Consider the following 27799-nt stretch of genomic DNA (forward strand, 5'->3'; position numbering starts at 1 on the left):
ATGTTAATTATTGTAAAATCTGCTTTCAAGTCCAAGACATTGAGCATGGTAAACTGGATTGCATGCATAAATGTAGCTAGTCAGGGCCCTTTGTGCAATCTGCATTAACTAAATCAGCAATTCCTTTAAAAAAAACTGATGATTTTATAGACTGGGCAAATCTGGAGGCTGCTATGTGCCATACCAGAGTTATTACAGATGTAGCATAAAAGTTCAGAAGGAGTTTACCCTCAAGACTGAATCCTCAAGGTAATCTACAGACCAGAAAGATCTACTATAAATAGATTAAATTAGATTACATAAACTTCATTAATCCAAGGGTAAATGTAGATGCTTACAGCAGCAGAAGCATACAAAACAAAGATGCAGACTCACAGGACAAATAATGCAATTAATCAATACAGTGGTACCTTTGGTCATGACCGCAATTCGTTCCAAAACTCTGGATGCGACCCGATTTGGTCATGACCCGAACGTAATTTCCCCATAAGGTTGTATGTAAATACAATTAATCTGTTCCAGACCATACGAACTGTATGTAAATAAATATATTTTTTAAGCACAAAAATAGTTCATTATACCATAGAATGCACAGTGTAATAGTAAACTAAATGTAAAAACATTGAATAACACTGAGAAAACCTTGAACAACAGAGAAAACTAACATTGTAAGAGTTTGTACTAGACCCTTACTAACTGCTCGCTGTAAACACTTTTTAAGTGTTTTAAGCACAGGGATAAAAAATTAAATGGCACTTTTCTTGCTAAACTTTTCAAACCATCCTCTACTGGCTTTAAATTCTTCTCCAAAGTTCTGCCTGTGCCACACGCCAGTCCAGGTAAGATTGAGGAGATTAGAAGGCTTAATACGTGGCTCAAATCTTGGTGCAGGGTAGAAGGGTATAGGTTTATGGGGCATAGGGACTCCTTTTAGAACAGATGGGACCTGTTCCACCTGACGGGTTACATCTGAACTGGAGGGGCACCATTGTATTTAGGAGGCGTATGTGTAGGCTAGTCGAGGATTGTTTAAACTAGGGAATGGGGGGCAGGAAGTTTAGGACAGGCCAGGTTTAGATCTATACATGGAAGAACAAACAATGGTGTAGAAATAAAAATACATAGTAATGTAAATTCTAAGCAAACGTTTAAATGTAGAAGGAGTAGCACATTAAAAATAGCTTGCCTTAATGCTAGAAGTATCAAAAATAAGGTAAGTGAGATGGAGTTGTATGTAGCAGAGCATAATTATGATATTATAGCAATAACGGAAACCTGGCTAAATAACAAAGATGGGGATGAGCGTAACTTAGAGGGATACACATTTTTTAGGAAGGATAGACAGAACAGAAAAGGAGGTGGAGTTGCTGTTTATGCCAAACAGGATTTAAATGCAAGTCCTCTTAAGTTGGATGATGAGCCCCATCTCATCTTAGTGAGGACATGTGGCTTCGCCTGGAAAATATTAGGGAAAGAGGTCTTATTTTAGGAGTGTGTTATAGACCACCCAATTCTGACAGTAATTTCAACACACATCTTTTTAGTAATATCAAAAAGGCAAGTTTACAGGGAGATATAGTCATGGAGGACTTTAATTATCCAAATATTAACTGGGATAACCTTGCAGATGGAGGAGCACAAGAGCAGGAGTTTTTAGAAGTAATCAGTGACTGTTTTTTAACACAGCATGTTAAAGAACCAACAGGGGGTGAAGCCTGTCTGGATTTAGTATCTTGTAATAATCAGGATAGAATTGACGGTGAAGAGGTGATTGAACCACTAGGGTCAAGTGACCATAATGTAATACAATTCTCAGTATTTTGTAAGAGTACAGATGCAAAGACTAAAATTGTTGAGTTGAACTTTGGTAGGGCTAATTTTGAGCAGATGCGACAATGTCTAAGTAGGATACACTGGGATAACCTTTTAAGTGTGGAGACAGTTGAGGAGCAGTGGAACAGGTTTAAAATGTTTTACATGTAATGCAGGACAGATACATACCTAAATTTGGAATTAATAGGAAACTAAAAAAAACTCCACGGTGGATTAATAAAGATTTAAAAAAGTAGTTGCAAAGGAAAAAACTGCTTTATAAGGCATATAAGACTAATGACTGCAAAGTGAATCGTAGAGTGTATGAGAACATGAGGGCAACCATTAAGAAGGATATCAGGGAGGCTAAAAGACAGTTGAAGAGGAATATAGCAGATAAGGTGAAATACGACCCTAAGAGATTCTTTCAGTATTTTAGTAGTAAAAGAACAGTCAAGGAGGAGGTCAAGTGCATCAGAAATAGTAAAGGGGAATTAAATGATACAGACAGTTAAATACCGGATGCCCTAAACTTACATTTTTCTGAGGTGTTTACAAGTGAGCAAGTGGATAACCTCCTAGAGGTAACAGGGACTACTAAGGAGGTACTGAGGGATTTGGAAATTGTAGAGGGAGAAGTGCTGCTCAGATTAAATAAGCTGAAATCAAACAAATCACCAGGACCAGATAATATTTACCCTCAAGTCCTTAAGGAGGCTAGCGAGTACATATATAAACATTGACACATATTTTTAGGAAGTCACTGCGCACTGGAGAGATTCCGAAGGACTGGAAAATGGCAAATATCATTCCATTATATAAAAAGGGTGACAGGGCAGATCCAATCAACTATAGGCCAGTAAGCTTAACATGCATCACAGGAAAATTAATGGAAGAAATTATTAAGGATAAGATTGAGAAACACCTGGCAAGGACAGGAGTTATTCTGAACAGTCAGCATGGGTTCAGAAGAGGGAGGTTTTACTAACATGCTGGACTTCTATGAGGAGGCAACAAAAGGATACAATCAAAGTGGAGCATATGATATTATTTATCTGGACTTTCAGAAAGCATTTGATAAGGTGCCACATGAGAAGTTGGGCATCAAATTAAAAGAAGTGGTAGTTCAGGGTGATGTTTGTAGATGGGTGCAGAATTGGCTGAAGCACAGGAAGCCGAGGGTGATGGTTTGAGGAACCTCATCAGAACTGGCCGATGTTAAGAGTGGTGTTCCACAGGGGTCAGTGCTAGGGCCGCTGCTATTTTTAATATATATAAATGATTTAGATAGGAATATAAGTAACAAGCTGATTAAGTTTGCAGATGATACCAAGATAGGTGGATTAGCAGATAATTTGGAATCCGTTATATCATTACAGAAGGACTTGGATAGCATGCAGGCTTGGGCAGATTTGTGGCAGATGAAATTTAATGTTAGTAAATGTAAAGTATTACACATAGGAAGTAAAAATGTTAGGTTTGAATACACAAAGGGTGGTGGGAAAATCGAGAGTACACCTTATGAGTAGGATTTAGGAGTCATAGTGGACTCTAAGCTATCGACTTCCCGACATTGTTCAGAAGCCATTAAGAAGGCTAACAGAAATGTTACGTTATATAGCACGATGTGTGGAGTACAAGTCTAAGGAGGTTCTGCTTAACCTTTATAATGCACTGATGAGGCCTCATCTTGAGTACTGTGTGCAGTTTTGGTCTCCAGGCTACAAAAAGGACATAGCAGCACTAGAAAAGGTCCAGAGAAGAGCGACTAGGCTGATTCCAGGGGTACAGGGGTTGAGTTATGAGGAAAGATTAAAAGAGCTGAGCCTTTACAGTTTAAGCAAAAGAAAATTAAGAGGAGACCTGACTGAAGTGTTTAAAATTATGAGGGGAATTAGTACAGTGGATCGAGACTGTTATTTTAAAATGAGTTCATCAAGAACACAGGGACACAGTTGGAAACTTGTTAAGGGTAAATTTCACACAAACATTAGGAAGTTTTTCTTTACACAGAGAACCATAGACACTTGGAATAAGCTACCAAGTAGTGTGGTAGACAGTAAGACGTTGGGGACTTTCAAAACTCAACTTGATGTTTTTTGGAAGAAATAAGTGGATAGGACTGGCGAGCTTTGTTGGGCTGAATGGCCTGTTCTTGTCTAGAGTGTTCTAATGTTCTAAATTCCTCTCCATGAATCTTCCTGGCTTTCTCGCATATAATAGGCTTGCTTACACTATCCCCTGCAAGTTGCTTCTCGTTCAACCACACTAGCAACAGTTTTTCCACCTCTTCCAGCACTTGAGGCCTCTGCTTGGTTAACATTATAACTCCTTTTGCAACATCAGCTGCTTTGTTAGTCCCTGTATACACAAACAAAAGAAAATGGGAAACGGAGAATGGCAAATCATTAGGGAAACTGGCTGCCAGTGTTTTTGTTTGCCACTAGAGCGTGTGGTCGTGAACAGTTGCAAAGTTTTGGCAAACTTTTTGATCGTAACCTGATTTGTACGTGTTCGGAAACGTTCGTGACCAGAGGTTCTACTGTAGACAGAAAAATTTATGAATAATAAATATTTGTTATGAAGAAATAGCAAAATAAATACAAGTGAATTTAAAGTGTATAAGAACTTATTCTGGGACGTCGGGAGGTAGGATTGACCTGCTCGATAACAGTAATGGGAATGGAAATATTATTTGGAACGTTGTTGTAGCTTGATCATTGTTTTTCTATAATTAGATAATCTCACTTCACTTAAATAATGATTTTTATGGTGAGAAATATCTTGTGTTGTCGATTCTAATGTTACAGCATGTTAAGTGTTATTAAAATGTAGACATTTTTGTACTAGGTGACATTAAAGTTTTCTTTGTCTTCAAACATGTTAACTGTTTATTATATTTTTTCATAGCTGCATCCTCTGGCAGCCTAAATACGACAGGTACAGTAAAGTTGAAGATATAATAAAGAACTGTGTATGTTTTAATATCAATATTGGAAAGGTTATTACATGGTATAATGAGTTATACTGTACGTCTGTTTAAAAATGTAAAATTAAAGAATTCTGGCCCAGGTATTTTGTACATACCTGTTAATAAATGAATACAAATAAAAGATTAATCTTTGAAAAATACATCACATATTATAGAAACAGGGTTCCTTGTGTTAACTGCTGTAAATTCTGGTTTCAAGTTCCAGACACGTGGTAAACTGCTTTGCAGTTAATAGTTTATTCAATTAGGACCTTTTTGTAATCAGCATTAACTTTATCACTTATTCTTTTATTAATTTATAGTGATGATTTGGTAGAAAAGAGCACAATAAAACCTGGGACCGCTCTGTGCCATATTAGCTTTATCATATGTGTGACATAAGGCTGCAGTTGGAGTTTATCCACAAGACTGATAAAAAAATAAGTGATCAGAAATCACTTTGATAGTATTATTAGGAATGGTAAAATTATATGGGACCTTGATGTAACTTGCTTGTTGTCTTTCTTAATTACTTAATCTCACTTAATTTAAACAATATATGGTTTCTATTTTCATCTGCATCACATATTGTGGATTCTAATGTAAATGCAAAGAGAATAATTAGAATTATTAAAACACTGAACTTTAATTATTTTTCTGGAAGGTGACTCAATAATTTAAAGCAGAATCCTTTATATTTGTGCGCACAACATTTTCAAACATATTTAATCTTTTTATTTTTTAAAAGGTTCATCCTCTGCCAACCAGACAATGAAAGGTACTGTAAAGTTAAATTTAAAATAAAGGGCTAAAATCTGAAATGGTATGTTTTTTGGTACCAATTAAAATTGAAATGTTTTGCTTGCAAACCTGGGTAAAACAGATGTTCAGTTCAGATTCTTTGAGCTAGTCATCTTTGGGCATTCCTGTAAAAATAAGCAAAAGTCTGATATGAATATTTAAGTTGGACATCAAATGTGTTTGTCTGTAAATACTGAATTCTAATCTAAGACACTGAGAACTGAATATTTGTTCGCCTGTATGGGCGTAGTGAATATATTATAAGTATTTAGTGTTGAATAAAACACCAAATAGACTGGAAGAAGTTGGTAATTTTGGGGGACAGGCTGTCTATGAATGCTGGATTTGGCCTGTGCAATATTATATCTACAATAGATAAGATCTGGAGAAACAAGGAGAGGTTACACCAGAGGCCGAGGTGATCTGGGGACCAAAAAGACTATTTAATGTGGTAATCTATAAGTTAAATCTACCTTGATGAATTGTTTTAATTTGGTTTTCCTCATTGTAAGATCTTACTGTACAAAATAATACATGGATTTACTATAACAAATGATTATGAATGTTCACAATTACAAGATACACAGAGTAAACCATTTTTACAAGCATTAAAATATCACTGAACTTTCAATTTTGTTTTTTACTAATTTTAAATACAGTTCTGTAAAAGTTTGTGTTTTCAAATGTTCTGTTATTGGGTATATTACCCTTTTTTGATAGTTGTATTGAGTACCAGTCTTTACATCACAGGTGCAGTAATGTGGAAGATATAATATAGAACTACAATCTAAAGTAGTAAAGTATATTTAATGTTGCCATTGTTGACAAGTGTTTTACAAGCTATAATGCAGGGGGTTTCAATCTTCAGGGGCAATAGGTTTTCATTCCAACATTTTTTTTAATTGGAAGCTGTTCATGAAATGTGTCATTTACTTCTTCTATTTACAGTTGTGTACTGTCTGATATTTCTAGTGTTTTAGATTTTTTCCTTTCTGAGAACAACATCCAAATGTATTGCAGTCCGGAGCATATTTGTAATTCTCAGTCCCTCACTGTTCTCAATTTTTTCTTCTTTAATATTTTTGAAACAGATAAACGGACACAGTTACTTATAAATGGGGCCAAGTTAATTCTTGGGCTTGTGGTATCAATGCCACATGTTCATTAGGGACTGGTTAATAAAAGGGTTCTGAGTCTTGACAGTCAAGTTAAGACTAAATGTAAAGTCAATAGAAATAATTCAGTTGCATTAGCAATAGTAATTAGTTTCCTTTTAAAAAAAAGTGGCTGTATCAAAAATCTATAAACACTGCGGCCCCAAAGGACTAAAATTGAGAAACCCTATTTTAATGAACTAAACTAATTATTTCCTCTTTTTAAATCATTGATAATTAATGAGGTTCACTTGATAAAAAATAAATAATCTGATAAAGTCTATGCAATCTTATATCATGCTAATAACTCTATACATATTGTTTGCTCTGCATAGGGCAATTAAACAGGAAAAAGTTTATTTTGTATGAATCATTTAATAACTAGGGTTACATACATAAGTGATTTAGCATACATTTTACACAAAAAAAAAACCATTCAACTCAAAACATCTATCCTTTAAAGGGGAGCATATTTCCTCTTTATCTCTAAAGTAACACCGTCATGTCAGTTTCTAACCTGCCTAATCCAGACCAGGGTCATGGGACCCTAAACCAGCGCACAAGGCAGGAACAGAACCCTGGGCAGGACTCCAGTCCATTGCAGGGCGATTACACACACACACACAGAGGCAAATTTAGCGTCACCAGTTCACCTAACTTGCATGTCTTGAGATGGTGGAAGGAAACCCAGTCAGACACAGGGAGAACATGCAAACTCCACACATGGAAGAACTAGGATGTGAACCCCACGATTACACCAAAGTGAAACAATGTGCTACCCAAAAGTATCACAATTTTATGCAATGGTGAAATAATCAGTCACTAGCCAAAGCCTGCTGTAGCATACGGCGGTGTAAGAATAGGAACGGAAAACGGTGAGAAAGGAATTCAGAAATCAAGAAGAAATAAATACTTCTTGAAAGACGCAGTTGTGAATAGGTGTTTTGGTGGAGATAATGAGTCGAAAGATCTACTTGTACTACAATATCAGGTCTGTGCTCTGGTCTTTGGGTATCCAACAGTGCATGTAGAATTTCCGGCCAAGCAGGATTACATGTGAAAGTGATAAATAAATCAGGCTTTCCGAATTTATGTATTATGGCCATAGCATCCTGATAGTTTTGTTGCATGTATCTTGGAATTCCTGGAAATGTGGATGGTAATATGATCATTTTGCCTACACGTATGTTGTTATTTTCAGCATTTGCTTGCAGTGCGTCTGATTGTCCTTTGTATTGTTCCACGTGCAGATCTTGTGGATGTAATCTGAGATAGTTGAGACGCGCGCCCTCTGTTTTAACATACGCATCTACGACGTACTGTTGGAATGGTTTGCCGCTGGAGTGCAAAATACTAAATGTATTCCTCGTTGCTAATCTGTACGCGTAAAATTGGCATTGAGTAAGCCTTATTCGCTTGGCGGTTCTTTTATTGGGAACATGTTGTAAATCTTTGTGCCAGCCAATGTCTCTGTAAGGGAATAAAAGTGGGTAAACCAAAGGATCGCAATTCATATTAAGCGTGGAAATCTGTTTACAGGAGTTGCCTATGGGATAGATGCAAATGTCCCTTTCGGCAGGCGGTTCGCCATCTTCTCGGACGAAAATCGGTGTGACATGTCGGGGCATCGTATCGTCGTAAATCCTGCCTAGGGTTTTCCTTGAAAGCCATTCGTACAGATGCTGTTGGATTGGACTGAGTGATTCCATGCATGTCTTTGTATGATTTAGCAAAGGGGTTGATGGTTCTGAGCATGGAATCTAGCTGGAGAAGAACATTTTCACTGCATGCAGAGTTTGCTTTATTTTGTAAGCATACTTCAGTAGCTTACGCTGTGTCAAAAACATACAACCGTCCATATCCTGGAGAGGTAGAAGTGTTAGCGTATAGTGGAGAGATTTGGTGATAAATTGCCCGTGTATTTTAAAACAGTATGGTCCGTGGCCAGGAGGTTGAGTTATCTGTGCACTTGATATTTGGAGTACAAAATATGTAGCTTTATTGAAACATACATCTCAGTGTGCTATGTGTTAGAACTAATGGCTTGTTGGTATATGAGCTCCTGTGTGAATTATGTTACCCATAGCATTTTACTTTGGATAAAGATCTGCATTTGTTCTAGAATCTGGTATTTTAAATCAAGGAAGAAATAATTATTTTTTATGCAGGCCATTTAAAGAATAAACCGTGAGAAAGTGCTTTTTACAATAAAAATGAAAATGACATGTTAGCCTTACAGGACAGAATGTACTTACTGTATGTAAAGAATAAAATAGTAAAATGAAGCAGATTAACAGTCTGAGAGATGATATGATAGCATAAGGATTAGTAAAATTGTTACAGAGGAGTACAGTTACAATACACTTGTAGTCAAGTTTATTTAAATACAAAGGTGTTGAGCTAAGACTTTAACCATGATTTGAATGGATCTTTAGGAACAGGAAGGAAGAGGAGGAGAGAAAGAGTGACAAAGCTCAATAAGGGCAAACCGACGGTTATAAAATATGTGTTTGAAATTGTAAGTAGGTCATGATTGGCTGTTGTTAATTAGGTGTTCTAATGTTCTTTCTAATGTCCAGGGGATCTTAGCTCTATAGGTTGGTAAGATACAGGTAATCTGGGAATTCTACATGAATAGTTTTGTAATTAAGATAGTAAGTTTTGAAAATAATTCATGACTGTACAGGCAGCTATTGTAGATAAGACAGATGTGAGTAAACATGTTCATCATGAAGAGGAAGCTCTGAGGCTTAACTTGTAATGAGGAGAAAGCCTTTAATGGCCTTTATCCCAGAAAAAAGAAAACTGTGGCTTGTGAAATATCCCTAGGGAACATTAGTCTACATCACTGCAACTCCTGTCTTTCTATGCTCAAGAACACAAGAAATAGAAAACACATTTTTATCCAACAACTATATTTATCAAATTCCAGTGATCAATGAAATTTCTTCTTTGTGATATTATTAGCATCTGGGACTCTCTTTTACAATCTCCTAAAAGCCCAAATTAAATGTAGAAAGTTACTGTCTGTTCGCTTCCCGGGTCTTCCCTGTGTGGAGTTTGCATGTTCTCCCCGTGTCTGCGTGGGTTTCCTCCGGGCGCTCTGGTTTCCTCCCACAGTCCAAAGACATGCAGGTTAGGTGGATTGGCGATTCTAAATTGGCCCTAGTGTGTGCTTGGTGTGTGGGTGTGTTTGTGTGTGTCCTGCGGTGGGTTGGCATCCTGCCCAGGATTGTTCCCTGCCTTGTGCCCTGTGTTGGCTGGGATTGGCTCCAGCAGACCCCCGTGACCCTGTGTTCGGATTCAGCGGGTTGGAAAATGGATGGATGGATGGATGGATGGATGAAGTTACTGTCTTCAGTAACTTGAGCATCAAATGACAGACAGAATTCCAGGTTCAAATAAGGGATTTTTATTTTTATGGCACATTCCAAACTGAAATCAACCAAAATCAGCACAAGAATTTGTCAATTAATCAGTTTGTTCTCTCTTTCCTTCTTCTAAGTGAGTGTCACCCACTGCATCCCAACTATGACTTCTGACTTCTTTTAAACCAGACCAGAGGCTGCTTCCAGTCTCACGACATATGTCATTTGAAGCACTTTCAGGTCGTGTGGAAATCAGGGCAGACTTCCCCAAGGACCCTGACAGGCACCCAAGGACCCCGACAGGGTTGCTTTATTGGACTTCAATTCCCATGCCACCCTGAGGGTGACCTAACTGGGTTCAGCCCAGAGGAACAATGCCCTTTATCATGTGGAGAAATTAACTGTGCCAGGCATTAATGTTTGCCCAGTCCATTCATTATTCTTCTGTTCCAGGTGTAACAAAGATTTTCAGGCATTCTTTATGGTTTAAGTCTTCACTCCAGTTCTCCTTCCATTATGGCCAGTATGCCTGCCCTTCCTCCATGGCACTTACACTGTATAAGATACCACTCCTACCAGTGTCTCACATACTGCATCACTTCACAGAGATATGAATAAACCTTTCAAGCCATACATATTTATATACCAGACTTACAAGAACCACAAAACAGGATGATTACAATATATTTTTACTTCACAGAGTTGCACTTTGACAATAACATTTCTTATAAAAGCATACACAAATGTAACAACTTATAAAATCTATTGTTTAATAATTCTTTGCATTTATATAGCACCTTTCTCACTACTCAAAGTGCTCAGCAATTGCAGGTTAAGGGCCTTGCTCAAGGGCCCAACAGAGCAGAGTCCCTTTTGGCATTTACGGGATTTGAACCGGCAACCTTCCAATTGCCAGTGCAGATCTTTAGCCTCAGAGCCACCACTCCGTCATGTAAACAGGAGTCCAGGCATTTGTAACACTTTTATACCTATTTCTTGTTACCAGTTGTCATGGGATGGATTAAACTAAAATTATGGAAAATACTGTTTAACTCTTCATCCTCCAAGATTCCATCCGCAAGTCTTGTTCAATTTTCTTGTCGTTGTTGCACATTACTACACCTCTGCTTCTGTGATAACAGTCCTTTTTGAATGGCAGCCTTTTTTGACCATGCACCAAATGCTTGCAAAAATACGGCTATTGTCTTACTTATGCAACTTCAATTAGCTCACCTGTATCATTTCTAGCATCAGTAAATCAATTTAACTGCTCAATCTGCACTTTTGATTTTAATTATAAATGTTTCTTATTTTATAATCCTCCTTTTAGGTGTCATTTTTATGAACATGCTAGCCTTCAACTGCAATAGAGTATGCAGAAATGTATGCTCACATGTGAGGGAAAGTCCACTTACTCACCGCTGAAAAACTTTTGTAAATTCTTATTTAGCCCTAAAACACAACTGTCTATCCAGTATTAGACATCAGACTTTTGACACGTGGGTATATATGACCATAGATAAGGTTTACACTAAAATTCACGAGACAGCTCACCATCTCTTACAGTTTCCACACTGCTCTAGCCATTAATTATTATATGAATTCAAAGAACCAGAATATCTCCATCAGTAAACTTTACGAGATCTAGTCAGAAACTGTATGTGTGCTACCCTCTAGCTGCACTCTTATCATTTCTGCTGCAATCATTAGAGGTGTTGCCTTGGGCCCTGCTGTTCAACATATATTTAACAACTATATTTAACAACTAATTAAACAAAATTATGCATGTTTTATTTATGAAAATTGAATGAGCAGTCTTTTAAATATTTTTCTGCACTATTTTGTTTCCTAAATTTTAAATTGTCCATATCAGTGTTTTTTTTTTTCACTTAAAATAACTTGATAACTATCTTGCCAGAGTACTAGCCTCTCAGAAATTGAAATTAGTAATTTGCTTAAAAATAATTGAAAATGATTGAGGATGTTAGTGGGGGATTAGAATGTAAAATAACTAGCTAAATGTGTAGAGGTTTTACTGTGACATGACCAGGTTGTTCAATTGATATGTCTGGGGTTGTTGTTTTTATATGTTTCTTCCAGGCCATTGTAACTGGGTTCAATAACAGATGGACTCATGGATGGATATTTCTTTATATGTCAAGCTCCCTTTGGTTTACTTTTCAGCTGTCATAAATGCACATATTTGAAAATACCTTACTTTAATTTTTTGCAGAATTATTTCAGATTTGATCTGTATAGGTATATATTTTTTACTGTGTCATAAATATCAAAAAACATATGTTTCCTTTAGCTGTGCACTGCAGTATATTAATGCTTTATATGCACTATTGAAGGATAGATTCATTTTAAAATAGTGAATTATGTATTAATTGTACAATACTATTTTCTTCTAAAAAGTATTATAATAATCTTACAATTGTTTTAATTTTACAGATATGTACTATATTTTCACATTACAAGTAAATACTACTTTGGATAATACAACTGAAGAAACTGTTTTGAAAACGGTATGTCAGTCTCCTAGCAATTTTATTTTATTCTCTTTGGATGTATTGTAAGTGACAGCTTAACACACAAACTGTGTATTAGTTGTTTTATAATGGAGGAAAATCAGTTAGCATTTATATATTTGCAGTCTTATTATGCAGTAATTCTGTGGATAGATAAGTGTAGAGGTGGAGATTTGCTTTTGAACCTCAGTCATTACTATAAGAATACTGGTATCTAATTATTACCATGTATAATACATTTCTTTTTAATCAAAATACTGAACAGAAACTTTGGAACATTAGTAAACATTACATATAAGTACAATTGATAAAAAATGAATGCTACTGTATTTGGAAAATTTAGCTCTATCTTTGAGGAATACATTTCATGCATGTACTGTATCTTTTTCTTTCAGCTTCAAAAAGTATTAAATAATTCAGGATGTAATTTTTCATTAAGGTATGGATTGCATTTATGACAAGTATTGAAGCATATAACGTAATATTTTTAAATAGCTAATTAAAATTTACAAGATAATAGAAAATTTAAATAATTACATACTAAAATATTTTCATTGATGGCACAGAGAAAGAAGTTTTCAGTAATAGGTACAGTAGAAGTGCTGACCTTGTAATGTGTTCTGAAGAGTAATTACAATGCTGTGGAAAAGCTCCCTCTTTCTAAATGCATGTTTGTTAAAATAAATATTATCAATTCTCAATAGAACATCTAATGTTTGGTAAAGTGACCTAGAGTATACACGTGGAATGTATATGCATATATATATAGTAAAAAAACTAAATACTGTATTATATTCAACAGGTATATGTTGAAGAGTTGGGGAACAACTCAGACCCCATTTTAATGCAAAAAGAAGTTAACTGAAAAGAAATGTCCAAAATAAGATCATTGACATCAAGCACCCTTCAGTGCCTTTCTCGGGCTAAATTGAACTTGCTCTCTGTTGAGCTCTTTGTGGTCTCTACTTCAGAAATGAATGCCGTCTTCCGGCATCTTTATTCTTTTAATAGCCCATGTGGCAGAAAAGGCAGACACCTAGAAACAAGACTGGAAGTGGAGTCAGCATTCATCATGCGACTTGTCCTATAGTCTGTGGGTGAAAAAGGAGAGGATATTAGTGACCATGATTCTTTAGGTGCTCGTGTGTTCAATACTTATCTTAGTAGTGCTGTGTGGATACTCCCGATATGCATGTATGCGACTATATATATACATTTTCTATTAGTGTATTTATATGTTGAATTAGTTTTTATTGACTCTACAGATTCAGAATAGTGGTACACAGTTATATCAAATATGAATCTCACTTGGAAAATTAAATAATCAAACAAAAAAACTAGATATAAGCCAAAAATCAGAGTTTAGTCACTTTTAACTACAGTCTATATGTAGCCTTAGTAGCCCATTGAAACACAGAGAGACTTAAATGCAGGTGGTATGGACTTTTCAATTCATTTTTATAACCCAACTTTTCTCTAGCATTGCCCCAGGATTGCGAGACATTTTCCCCCACAACTTTAGGATTGGGTGGCAGTTGGCCTTATGTGAGATTTTGATTTTCTCTTTAATAATAGGAGTGGGCTGTGTGTACAGGAGAGATAACAACCAGTGAATGCTCATCTGCAAGTACAATGCATCGAAATGAGTGATGAGGAATAAAAAAACACTTGTGTTTTGAGCCTCACAAACAGAGAAGAGGCTTGTTTTTCTGATGTCTTGTGTCTGACATACTAAAACAGAATGAAAATGAGAAAAAAGGGTTGAAATTGTGTTTGAACTCTGTTAGCCTATTAACTTGTACAGCACTACATGATCTAGTGATGCAATCAGCAACATTCATCATCAAATGTGACATACCCCATGACTATTTGTATATAGCGTTGCAGAACTTTTTTTGCAACTTTTTGCACCATTTGTTTAGTTTATTTACTTGTTGTGTTCTACATATATGTCTGCACTGAAAGGAGCTGCTTTTAATCTCATTGTACATGTGTATAGTGACAATAAAAGGCATTCTACTCTATGTGATAGCAGCTTTAGTGTGAGACGGAAAACTAAATTCTTAATGTTGAGAATCAGAAATACCTTATGCTTAAGAGTTTGGTTTGTTCCTTGGCCATAACATCTGTAATCTGTAATTTGCATCATACAGTACATGGTCCATATAAATGAATTAAGCAGGTTTGAAAAGGAAGGACGGATGAATGATGGATGGGGCTTAGCTGAGAATACAAATACATTTTCTTTGTGAATTTAATGTTCAGTCTCTTTCTCTTATATGTAATTACAGTACTATAACAATATATTTTATATGTCCTTTCATTAGTCCACAATGCTGTCAGTTTCACTTTGATATTAATAATCAGAGTTATAGTAGTTAGATTTACAGTTAGATCCATAAATACTAGGACCACAGTAATGGATTTGAAACAAAGCAATGAAGATGTGATTGAAGTGTAGAATTTTAGCTTTAATTGAAGGGCTTTAACAGAAATGTTGTATGAGTTGTTTAGTAAAGACAGGCATTTTTATTCATGGTTTCCCTATTTTTACGGGCTCAAAATAATTTTGACAAACTAACATATTCATAAATATAATGATAATTTTAAATATTTGGTTGAAAATGACTACCTGAAGTCTGGAATGACCACCTCCAAGTGCTGGGTTCCCACCCTCATGATACTTTGCCAGGCCTTTACTGCAGCTGTTTTCAGTTGGTTTTATTGGTCTTTCTGCCTTCATTTTTATCTTCAGTAACTGAAAAAACACCCTATGGGGTTGAGATCAGGTGATTGACTTGGCCGTTGAAGAATATCTCGTTTCTTTACCATGATAAACTCTTGGGTTGTTTGCAGTATGTTTTGGGTTATTATACTCTTGCACTGTAACGTGTCTTCCAATTAGTTTTGCTTCATTTGGCTGAATCTGAGCAAATAGTATAGCCCTATACACTTCAGAATTCAGCCTTCTGTCAGCCGTCACACCATCAATAAACACCAGTGACCCAGTTTCATTGGCAGCCATATATGCCCATGCCATAACACTGCAGACAACAGATGATGTGGAATGCTTTGGATCATGAGCTGTCCATTTCTTTCTCCATGCATTTCTCCTCCTATTGTACTGGTACAAGTTAATCTTAGTTTCATCTGGCCAAAGAAACTTATTCCAGAACTGGTCAAGCTTTTTAAGATGTTTTCTGGCAAAGTCTAATCTGGCCTTCCTGTTCTTCAATGTTACCAATTGTTTGCATCTAGAGGTAAACCCTCTGTATTTACATTCATGAAAGTGTCTCTCGATTGAAAAACGTTGACAGTGATAGTGCTCTTGACCTGGCTAGATGTTACGAAGGGGTTTTTCTTCACTCAGAAAAGAATTCTGCGATCATCCACTTTAGTTGTTTTCCGTGGTCTTCCAGGACTTTTGGTGTTGCTGAGCTAACCAATGCATTCCTTCATTTTAAGAATGCACTGAATTGTTGATTTGGGCACTTCCAAAGTTTTAACAATCTCTCTGATAGGTTTATTTTGTTTTTTTAGCCTAATGATGACCTCCTTCACTTGCATTGACACCTCTTTGGACCTCATCTTGAGTTCCAGTGAACAGTTACCAAATACAAATTTGAATTAACTCCAGACCTTTTATTTACTTAATTTGTCATGGAATAACGAGGGAACGGGTAACACCTGTCCATGAAACTGCTTGTCAGTCACATGTCCAATTACTTTTGAGCCTTTGAAAATGGAGGGACTCTGTGAAAAATGTCTGTAACTTCTGAAAACTTAATGCAGCAACTTTGTTAAAACCCTGAAACTAAGCTGAAAGTCTATTCTTCTGTGAGATCTTGATTGCTTAATTTTAAATCCATTGTGGTTGTATACAGAGAGAAAATGATAAAAGTTGCATCAATGTCCAAATACCTATGTATTTAACTGTATATTCTGCAGAGCTAAGATTGCTAACAGGCCAAGACTGCTAAGAAAAAAAAAATCAAGAGATGTTAAATGTCATTTAAAACAGTCAGTAGCTTTTGTGAGATCTGCAGATTGCATGTTTGATTGCCAGTCCTAAAAAAGATATCAATACTAATCAGCAATTAGGAAATTCAGACAAAGCAAACATTTTTAAATAGATTTTGATGCTAAAATTGGCCAGATGATGTTGACATTGAAAGTGAGGCATTTATTGGAGATTAGGGTACATATCGGTTTTATTTTGCACTTAGTAAGTACCGCTGTGAGTGTTTTGAAAAATGTGATGCTCTGACTTTAATTTGGTTATTTTTGAAATGCATTTTTATCAAAGTATTTAGTGATCTTGTCTCCCAGCTCCAGTAGACTAGATTTGGATCTCAGCATGATCACAACATTTATCATTGCAAAAGGCAAACTAGAATTTAAAATGATAGATTCCCTAAAAACACTAGTATAAGTATTTTTAAAAACAATATTAAAAATAAATGAAGTAACAGTAACTAGTGGCTGCTTTGATATACTGCAGCATCTATAAATAAATGGACTCTGTGTTACTTTTGGTTACTTTTTAAAAACATCAACTGTTTACAGATTTAATAAACCTTAAAAAAACCATGAACTGTCAATTAAGTGTTGTGATGTAACTCATACTTAAAAGTTGCTTTTTTGCTAGTTATTAATAGTTTAAATATGTATATAGGAGGATTTATAACATCTGTTCACTTTTCACAGTTATATTGGGATGCTGAACTGGATTATGTGGGATTGGTTAAGCATATATGGATTTTTTTAATGATGCTGTATTGTTATATTTTCAGCCTTTCAGACAACTGCATTCCGTTTACGGTAAGATGATTTTACCTGTTTCATGCTTGATAATTTTATGGCTTTTAAAAAACACATGAACAAGCAAATAAAAATAAGTCTATGAATTAAGTTTCAGTCTCCATAAGGTATTTGTTAAGTGAAAGCAGTTGATTTGGTTGCAGATGACTGCAGTCTGAAATGATCAATTCCTTAAACAGTGTTAAAATATACAGTAAGTCATTCTAAATGTCTGACTTTCTCTTATATTCCTTTGACTAGATTTATCCAGTGAAATGTAATTTTACAGGAAACACAAGGTAAGTCAACAAATAAGAACAAAATCTAGGTACAACATTGGTAAAAGATAGAAAAATAACTTAGGAGTGTGAAGTTATAATCATTTCTGAAAATGAACTCATTCTTTTGGCAGTAGCCTAGTAGTCTTTGATTTGTATTAGTACTTAAGTCAGCTGTTCATTTTAAATTACATTTTGTAATACACATGGATTTGAACTAACCTTCCAACATTATCTAAGAATATAAATGGGTTTAGGGTCCTGTACTGGACAGGTGACCCATCCATGATTAATGATTGCCTTATGCCAAATGCTGCTTGGGTTGATTCTGGCCTTCTGAAATGCTAAATTAAATGAGTTTGAGAATGCAATTATATTTAAAAACAAAAAAGTGACCTTTCTCCGTGTATATTTTAGATATTTTTTTCTAGTATATTGTCTAGAGTGGAATTCACACTTGTTTGTTTTTTGTGTGTTTATCGGCCACTTACATTTGCACTTACTAGCACCTTGGCTTTTCTAAATGTGTGTGGAACAGATGCTTATGAAACAAAAAGTATCAGCACAAAGAGATACGTGTTCTATAATAAAATTCAAATTTCCAAATTTGAAGGTGGTTAATAAAATTATTTCTGGCTTGGTTCATTCTGTATGGAGTTTACATGATCTACTCATGCTTGCCCGAGGTTTTTTTCTGAGTACTCCTTACTTTCCCCCATTAAAAGACATGCAGTTAAATGGCAGTTCTAATTGTGTGATCAAGTATGATTGTGTTCTCCATTCTGGTCTGTACCCACTCAAAGTTTGGTTCCTGTCTTAAATCTGTTCCTAAAGTCTGTCTCTCTACAACTCTCTTAGATAAGCAGATTTGGTAAACGAATGATTTGGCAGGCACACAGTGTTCACTGAGTTTGGTGTGTGAGATGATTTCTGTATGAATATGATTTCAAAGTATTAGATGTTATGTGATCTTAGAACTGCCTTTTGCGTATCAAATGTATTGTAAACCAAGTCACATGCAAAAACCAGGCCTGAACGGAATGCCAGTCCTTTGCCGCACACACAAACACACTTATAATAGGTCAATACTTAAAGTCAATGCCATTTGACTGTGTGAGAAAATGAAAATTATATCTCATCATTTTACCTTTATGTGTATTAGTACAAAGATAAATGATAACAATAATACACAGCATTAAGGTTTACTCTGCAAGTAAGAGGGGTAGAAGTTTTAATTGTTTAATTAATTTTTATATTCATTTTGAGCCTGCATTCTTGAGATTTTCAGTAAGCTTTCAACACTTTCCTTACCTTTCTCTGTGGATTGGGGATCTGGTTGTTGCTTCAATCTAGATAGCTTATGCAGTATGTACTAATTTAAAGAAAGAAAAGTCATGCAATTTATTGTTAAACACAAGGACTTAGTAAAAAAATTGCAAACATTATAAAACATGTGATTGGTCTATTTCAGATTTGTTTAGGTGTTTTCAGATATTCCTAGATGTGGTGAGGTATTTAGTGTCTAGCTGAGTTTTCATGGTGAGGTCTTGAGTTTAACGGCTTTCTCTGGGTAGCAAATCTTTGTATCTTACCAAAGACTTAAACTATGCAAGTAAATCATATTGGTAACTTATACAGTTTGAATTCAGAATGCCTATAAAAACCAGAACCTGACCTCACGTGTATATTATTTTAGTCAAGAACTCTAGTGGATGTGATGTCTGGACATCTGAAAAATAATACAAAGCAATATTTGGCTGGCTACTCACTAAGTATAAAGTATTCTAAGTGATCAACCAGTTAGCAATTCTCTTTAGTTATGTTTAGTTATGAATGGAATGGTGTGTCTAGTTCTCAGCTTGTGGTGTAGATTAATTGGCAATTCACAAGTAGAAGTAATATGTGCAATTACTGCATATTTCAGGTGCGGTGCAAGCAGCAGCCTGTTTACAGAAGTTCCATATTTCTCACTGGTTTTTTATCTGAACTTATTTATTATTTACTAGTCTTTTTTTAAATATAGAATTGATCTTGATTCTGGCTTGTCACTAATAGTAGGCACTAGATACAGTATTGGATAAATTGATTTTAAATGGATTTTAAATTTACCAACAAACTACATTGCACGCAAACTCAGGTGCCAGCTTGTCATGACTGCACTTCAAACAGGCTTGAAACTGGGATGGAGTTGTGAAGGGGATCCAAAGGCTGCCTTATATCTTGAACACCTGAAACAGTAAGAGACAATGAGAAAATGAAAGTGGGGTGTGTTAAATACTCCCATAATCAAGTTCTTTCACTGTGATCGCAAGTGCCTAAGCAGCTGAGTTACACTTTACCACAGGAGCTGTTTATCCACAGACAATGATGGAGTACTGGTGCGAGAGTAAAAGCAAGGCAAAAAGGTTTTAGAACTGGCCTACCATCTATCCTAATGGGAAATGTTTGATCACTGTCAATTAATGTGGATGAACTGTTTGCGCTTATAGCAGACCACGGAGCATACAAGTATAGTAGCATTTTGTGCTTTACAGAGAGCTAGCTTAACCCTGATATAGCTGTGATCACACTCCTCACCCTTTCCGGGAAAGCTTAAGCCAGTCGTGGAACCTCAGATCCAGGAGGAGCAATGTGGATTCCACTCAGGCTGTGGACCAGCTGTTTACTCTTATGAGGATTCTGAAGGGGACATGAGAGTATTCCCAATTAGTCTACATGTGTTTTGTGGACCTACAGAAGTCTGTATGACTGTGTTCCTTGATGGATGCTGTGGGGGGTGCTGGGAGAATATGGGGTTTCAGGGCCCCTAATAAGGGCTATTCAGTCCCTGTATAATCACAGTGAAAGCTGTGTTCTCATACTAGGGAAAAACATCAATACTGTTTCCAGTGGGTGTGGTACTCCACCAAGGCTGTGCTTTGTCTCCTCTCCTGTTTGTGCTTTTTATAGACAGGATATCAAGGAGCAATCAGGGAAGGGAGGAGGTCCAGTTCGATGACCTTAGAATTGCATCACTGCTTTTTGCAGATGACGTGGTCCTGTAGGCTTCATTGGGCTGCAAACTCCAGCACACATTGGGACAGTTTGTGACTGAGTGTGAAGCGGCAGATTTGAAGATCAGCACCTCCAAATCTGATGTCATATTCCTCAGTAGGACTGTCCTCTCAGAATGGGAGGTGAGTTACTGCCTCAAGAGGAGGAGTTTAAATATTTTGAGGTCTTATTCGCAAGTGAGGGTAAAGGAATTGTGAGATCGACTGACGATTTGGGGCAGCAAGTGCAGTTTGCCATTGCTATACCGATCTTTAGTAGTGAAGAATGAGCTGAATCTGAAGGTGAACCTCTCGACTTACCAGTCAGTCTACGTTACTACTCTCACCTGTGATCATGAGCTTTGGGTAATAAGCTGAACCTGCTGTATTAAAATGTTAAAGATGCCTTTAAGTGTAATCTACTTGCTCCTTTAAGCAAATCTGACCACAACCTGATTCATCCTATTGGCAACCTGTTACCACCAGAATAGTGAGAAAGTGGAGCCTGGAGGCTGAAATGGCTCTGAATGACTGCTTCCAAATGACACACTGGAAAATGATGTGCGAGTCAAATGGGGACAATATTGAGGAACTCTGTCACTACATGGGTATATTAACTTCTGTGTTGACACATTGGTTCAACAATCCCTGGATTATTGAGAAGCTAAATTAAAAAAATGAGCATTCAAATCTGGTGACAAATTGGCTCTGAAGTATATACAATGTGTGCTAAAAAAAGCTGAGTGAAGGAAAGGAAGCTTATGAAGCTAAAATTCATAACAAACTCACTCAGAATAGGCTGCAAAATAGCTCAGTAATTTTTTAGTTGCTGTAATAAGCTTCAGTTATTGAATGTCTTGAAAAGATCAATGAAGTAAATTGTATTATCATTAGTGTTATTTTTTTCTACGAAAAGGATTTTCACTGTTTTAATATAAGTCATAAAAACACACATTATAATAACATTTTAAAATCAATAAAAGCCTTAACAATGTACAAATTAAAGTCTATAAGTGAAACAGGATTGTTGCAGATCCTTTTTTGAGATTCCAAGCCATTGTTTTTCTTTACGGGCTCAGCTGCTCCACATAGCACTTCATGCTTTCACTGCTCATCCTGGTGGTTTTATATGGTAGTGCAGTCACATCGCCAAAAATTTCTGAAATGGTAGTATCAAGCTCAGGCAGCACACCACAAAATAATGTAGTGTTCCGCTCTTATTCTGAATAGCTGGATCTTATTTGAACAAATTATTTTTAACTATAGAGATAAGAGAAACACTCTTAAACAGCTGCCATTTTTCTGACACAGCCAATGTTCATGAATGCAATGTTAGTGAGTTTATATTATGTAAAGATTGTAAAAGCCTCGACATGTATTTAAACTAGTGAGGAAGTTAACATTTGCATCTGTAAATTTTTATATTCATAAATCATTTATTGGGTTGGGCTATAAGTAAACATGAACTGGATTGCTGAGAATGTTGATCAATTGCAGCTTTAGGCTACTGATGTGAAAGGGTGTATCAGTAAGCAGTGCTGGAAAACTTAACCAGGTAATCTTCACATACTGTAATTTACATGTGAAAGGGACTGTAAATAACAATCTACAGCAGTTTTTCCATTCTCGATGTGATCTTAATTTATTTGTATGCAGTATATCACTAACTAACATGCTTATAAATTAAATTTACATTTAAATCAAGATATTAGATGGTAATTTAACTTTAGTTCCTATTACAACTCTTTTATGTTTACAGTTTACCTGTCTTTGCTATTACTATTACTATTGGTGTCTGTCAACATTTCTTAAATCTATGGTTTACATAAATATTTACACCTTAAATCCTCCAGAAAATTGAATATATTCACCCATGGTCATGGGATTTTTAGATGAACCTTAAAGGAAGGTTCCCAAAATGGTTCAAACATCACTAAGCCAAGATGTATTTCTAGGATCTGCAAAAGAAAAATGATCATCCTCAGCAAACAAGCTAAAGGTGGTTGTAAGAGGGAGTGCACTATGAATGGAGAGTTTATAAAAGACTGCAAAAAAATATGGAAGGAAGATTTGTCCAGTTCTAATGGAAGTGAACTGCAAGGTATTCCCTGCAGAGTTGGAGGAAATCATTATGAAAGTGAAGAGGCAGTGATTAAAAGCTCAAGAGAGCCAATAGAGAAAGCCTTGACAATAGTCTGAAATCACAAAGAGAATATGAGCTGGAGATCAGGAGGAAGTAGACTCTGACATGACCATCACTGCTTTCCTTGCCAGATGGGTGGGCATTACAGTTTGGTGGTAAAAGGCCAGATAAAAACTGAGTTGCCTTTGATAAAAGCCTTTCCCTCCTCAACAGAATAGTGCAACCTTTGATTGGTGGATGTGTGTAAGACGGACTAGACGTATTACAACTATTTGTGCAAGTAGATATAAGTGGCTCTACAGTGGGCTGGTGCCCTGCCTGGGGTTTGTTTCCTGCCTTGCGCCCTGTGTTGGCTGGGATTTACTCCAGCAGACCCTCGTGACCCTGTAGTTAGGATATAGCTGGTTGGATAATGGATGGATGGATGGATATAAGTGGCTTATCATTTAACTTAGGGTATGTTTGAATTAATTTGTATTGTTTGCTAATTCTCCATCACAAACCAGTATCTGTCAACTAGATGCTTAAGTCTATAACTGATTTAAGTGACTATATATGTTGGCCTAAATTCTGCATCTAGCTGGCAGTGTATATCATCTTGACTGACCAATGTCATTGGGTCATCCACTAAGTAAAGTAGTGCTTCTTCTAGAACTATGTATATCAAATTCATAACTTAGAAATCTCACATTCACCTAAACCACAGGTCACTAATAGGCGGACCGTGGTCCGGACCCAAACTCTGTTCAGTCCAGACCCAGACCCGGAACAGACATATCATTGAGTTTTATTTAGTTTTGGCAGAGATTACATTTTTACTGGAGACTCTTTTATGACAGTGTTTCTACACCACTACTCAGTGAAAGGGACCTCCTATGTGTCTGTGATTGGCCAGTACTTGTTGCCTTCATGGGTTCGAGTTGGTTGGGGTTAAGCATGAAGACTGAGATTGGTCAAGGTGAAGGCAAGAATGTCAGCCAATCACAGGCAGAATATGGCGGGCCTTCACTGAATAGAGGCGCGGAAAACCTACATTTCTCATGAAAACAGCTGGCACTCTTGTGGCAGCGGCAATGACAGAGAGAGGAAAATATACAAGAATGTGAAGATAAGAGAGAGAAAAGCAATAAAACTGTGAGTCAATGTGCCATGGCTTTTGCTAAATGGCAGAAGGTTGACACCGAAAACTGAGCTTTTAATCCGGAATGGACAGAGACATTTATGTTCATACTTCCCGTAGGAAGCTCGAAACCGCTGTGTCTCATCTGCTCTGAGGCAGTGGCAGTGGTTAAAAGTGGGAATGTGAAACACCACTATGAAACAAAGCACAAAATTACATTTGAGAAAAGTTACCTACAAAATTTGCCAGGCTACAGAAAATAAGCAATCTTAAAGCCAAGTACGATCGGTCAACGATGAGTTTAACACATTCATTTACTGGCCAACAACTCGGTAACAAATGTTCTCTCAGAGTTGCGTGGATTTTGGGATGTCACAAAAAAAACATTCAGTGATGACAATCTTCACAAATGCACGAGGATGGCACTGACACCATTCCAGCCCAGATTTAAAATCCTGGCAGACCAAGCAGGAGCATACTTCTCTCACTGAACAAGAGAAAGTAGGCAGCGGGATACGAGGGAAAGAAAGAGGGGAAGATACGTTCAGTTATTTAAAGATGTTCAGATTTACTGTGAAACTGGTTAAGCCTGTTCAGTTGTGCACATATTAAAAACTCTTATATATTTTATTTTTATATGAGGCCAAGTCTTTTTTTTGTTGAAATGTTAAAACATGTTATTATTATTATGAAAGTACTGCTTATTTATAATTCTTGCTTTTACTTTTGTTATTTATTTTTTCTTATTTATTTTATTTATTATTTATTATTGTATGTAGCCCCCCAGAGTCCAGAGTTGCACTAAAAATAAATATTGGTGAAATGGCATTGAATTATAGCCTTCTTCGTTTGATTTGAGTCATTGACTTCACACAGTGCAAATGTTGATACAATGGCAATGCTACTTCAATATATATAAATTAATTGTAATGTATGACTAAATTATAATGCAACTTAAACATGATGATGTTGTGGACCTATACATGAGGAAAGTTTCTCTATCCGGACTACTCCTGACCTAAACCAACCCTAGATGGGGTGTCAGTCCGTTGCATGACCCACTCTCTCATTCTCCACACAGATGGCAACTGGATGCCACATTTACACCCAGGCTACTGGATCTGCAAGGCAGCAACAGTTCACACTACATCACTGTGCTGCACTATATCAAATTAAAAAATAGAAGAATATAGAAGAGTCAATCAACAGGCATTGGTAAACCCCACAATGGCAGCAGTGAATTGAGCCAAAACACCGCTGCAGCCTTGAAATCTTTTTACTTGTAATTTGTAGCTCTGGCTCCAGATGAACATTAGGATAATTAGCTAATAAAATTTCTTATTTCACATATTGGATCTTTGCATTTGATTACCCTTCAGATGTTAAGCTGCTTCAAATGTAATATGGAAAAATTTATAAAATGAATGGCAAAAACACTTCAGAAAAGAAATACAGTATACAGTTTTAAATTTACAGAAGACAGATGGATAGATAGAACTTCATTTGTCTTCATGGGGAAATCTGGCAAGATTCAATATAATGTAAACAAAATGTGAAGAAGAAAAAGATGCAAGAGGAATATTAAACTATTGAAACATTCATTGTTTCTTTCCCAGTTTTGCCAATTGCACTGCTGTTATCAGTATGAAAGACAAAAATGACACATGCATTATAGAAGGACTTCTTTCAAATAATTCTGAGAATGCTACTCTACAACTCACTCTTATCGGAGGCGTACAACTTGCTAGTAAGTAGATTAATTACACCAGCTTTTTTGGAAAGTATCTGCTTTCCTGTTTAATCATACAATAATTTCTGCATACTTCTAGAATAAGTGGGAAATTGGTTAACTACACAGAGACAGGTTCAGAATAATGATATGAAATCTATTATAGACATTTTACTCACACAGTGGGTACATAGTGGTGGTACATAATTGCATTGTAAATGTCCAGGTGTTCTTTTAGTGTAATTGGTTTTTCTTCTAGTCATAAAATAATTAGTTTAGTAACTGTTTGCTTGAAGTATTGTACCTATTCATTTTTTTGTAACCAAAATTAACAAGATGCTTTTAAAATTTCACATTAAAAAATTTATATCGTAAGAACTGTTTTTAGGTTACATTATTTGTTTTTCTATGACACTGAACATTCTTTTGGTTTGTTTAAAAAATACAGTCTAATGAACTTGTTTTTTGTTTTGCAGCTCCATGTATACCAAATGCAAACATTAGTTACATGGATATTTTTACATCATTTTTTAATCTGAGCAATAACTGTAGTTCAAATGGTACTGACACAGGGTAAGTCTAAAAAAGTTACCATATATGTATATATATACAGTATATATATATATATATATATATATATATATATATATATATATATATATATATATATATATATATATATATATATATGTATTATTTATCTTCCTTTCCCTCATTCAAATAGAGTAATATTTATTTGTATTCAGAATTCATTTTCTATTTCTGACTCTGTCATAGTAAATGTTTTAATTTTCCCAGAGATGTATTGTACACTTTATTTCTTTAATATTAGTGTTGAAAATCAGATTGTAAAAATTATATTTTTTATTACTTGGCTGATAATTTTATACAAGGAAACATTTGAAAGGTACAATTTGCTACATTTCCTTTGGGGTCCCTACTAGTTGAAGTGACGTGCAGTCACATAGTGTCAGTAGTGGGATTTGAATGCACAACCTCAGGTTTGAGGTTCAAAGCCTTAAACGCTACACCACTCTGCCTAGCTACAATCGTACACTGCCAGAATGGAGTATTGCTTAAAGCAGGGCACTCAGCTTCGGTCCTGGAGGTATGCAGTGGCTAAAGTTTTTTGCATTATCAAATTTTTTGATTAGAACCCATTTAATTTCTTCTAAAGCAATATATTTTTGTGGGGCTTAGATTTAGTTAGCTTGTTTGTTACGATTCAGAAGCCTTAATTGCTTATTTTAGTTTTAAACAGCTGCATTAAGATTTTTAGTTGTTGTCCATTATCTTAACAGACTGGTCAGTTAACAATGAGACGCAAATGACAAAGGAACCAACAGCTATCCAGCTAATGTGCTTCTATTTAAACCTATGTATGTACAGCATGAAGTATATGTGTTAATACATAGTTTTAGAGGTTCAAATCTGTCTCAGACCACAAAACATATGGACAAGGCTCTCAAAAAATTAAAATCTATAATGTGATAAAGGTTTGCCTTTAAAGAATGAAAGCACTAACAATCCATATAATTATATTATTGACATTCAAGTGTTATGATTTGGTTATTTTATACTTTTTTTTCTGAGGTCTGTGTTTGTTTTAACATCATGTTTAATATTCATTCCTAGGGGTAAAATGTGTTTCTTTCATTCCCAGCCAAATTTTAGATTGCTTATATACATTTAAAATTATTTTCCTGCTTCTTCCAGCAACACAATTTTATTGTCGGGCACATTGACATTTTCCGGATATTTTCTTTATGTTCACTAAGCACAAATGATTGGAAGTGTGGTGCATGGCATCATCGTATAAAAGTCAGTGCTTTTTATTTCATGTCAGTCCATGATTACATATATCCTAAAACTAAAGTGTGATTTCTTTGCGATTTCAACTTACTGCTTTCTGATCTGTGCTTCTGAAATGGACCATGATTTAGTTTAGTGCATTTGACTTTGTTTTTTGGCATATGTAGTTCACAATGTCTCTTCTCCTGATCCCTTTACCCTATTCACCATCACTTCTCAAATTTTGGCAGAATGCCAAGGTTCAAACA

At 35.8% G+C, this 27799-nt stretch overlaps 1 protein-coding gene across 1 annotated transcript in view; it reads left to right on the forward strand.

Moving 5' to 3' along the window:
• adgrg2a (adhesion G protein-coupled receptor G2a) overlaps positions 1-27799 on the forward strand; it is a 182640-nt gene that overhangs the window by 40861 nt on the left and 113980 nt on the right. The window contains exons 5-12 of the mRNA XM_051926903.1: positions 4723-4752; positions 5532-5561; positions 12561-12634; positions 13033-13076; positions 17431-17458; positions 17699-17736; positions 25627-25757; positions 26216-26312. Of these exons, the coding sequence (XP_051782863.1) occupies positions 4723-4752; positions 5532-5561; positions 12561-12634; positions 13033-13076; positions 17431-17458; positions 17699-17736; positions 25627-25757; positions 26216-26312 (472 nt within the window). The remainder of the gene's footprint in view (positions 1-4722; positions 4753-5531; positions 5562-12560; positions 12635-13032; positions 13077-17430; positions 17459-17698; positions 17737-25626; positions 25758-26215; positions 26313-27799) is intronic.

This window comes from Erpetoichthys calabaricus, chromosome 4, assembly GCF_900747795.2.
Source record: "Erpetoichthys calabaricus chromosome 4, fErpCal1.3, whole genome shotgun sequence".
In the NCBI taxonomy this organism is placed as follows: domain Eukaryota; kingdom Metazoa; phylum Chordata; class Cladistia; order Polypteriformes; family Polypteridae; genus Erpetoichthys; species Erpetoichthys calabaricus.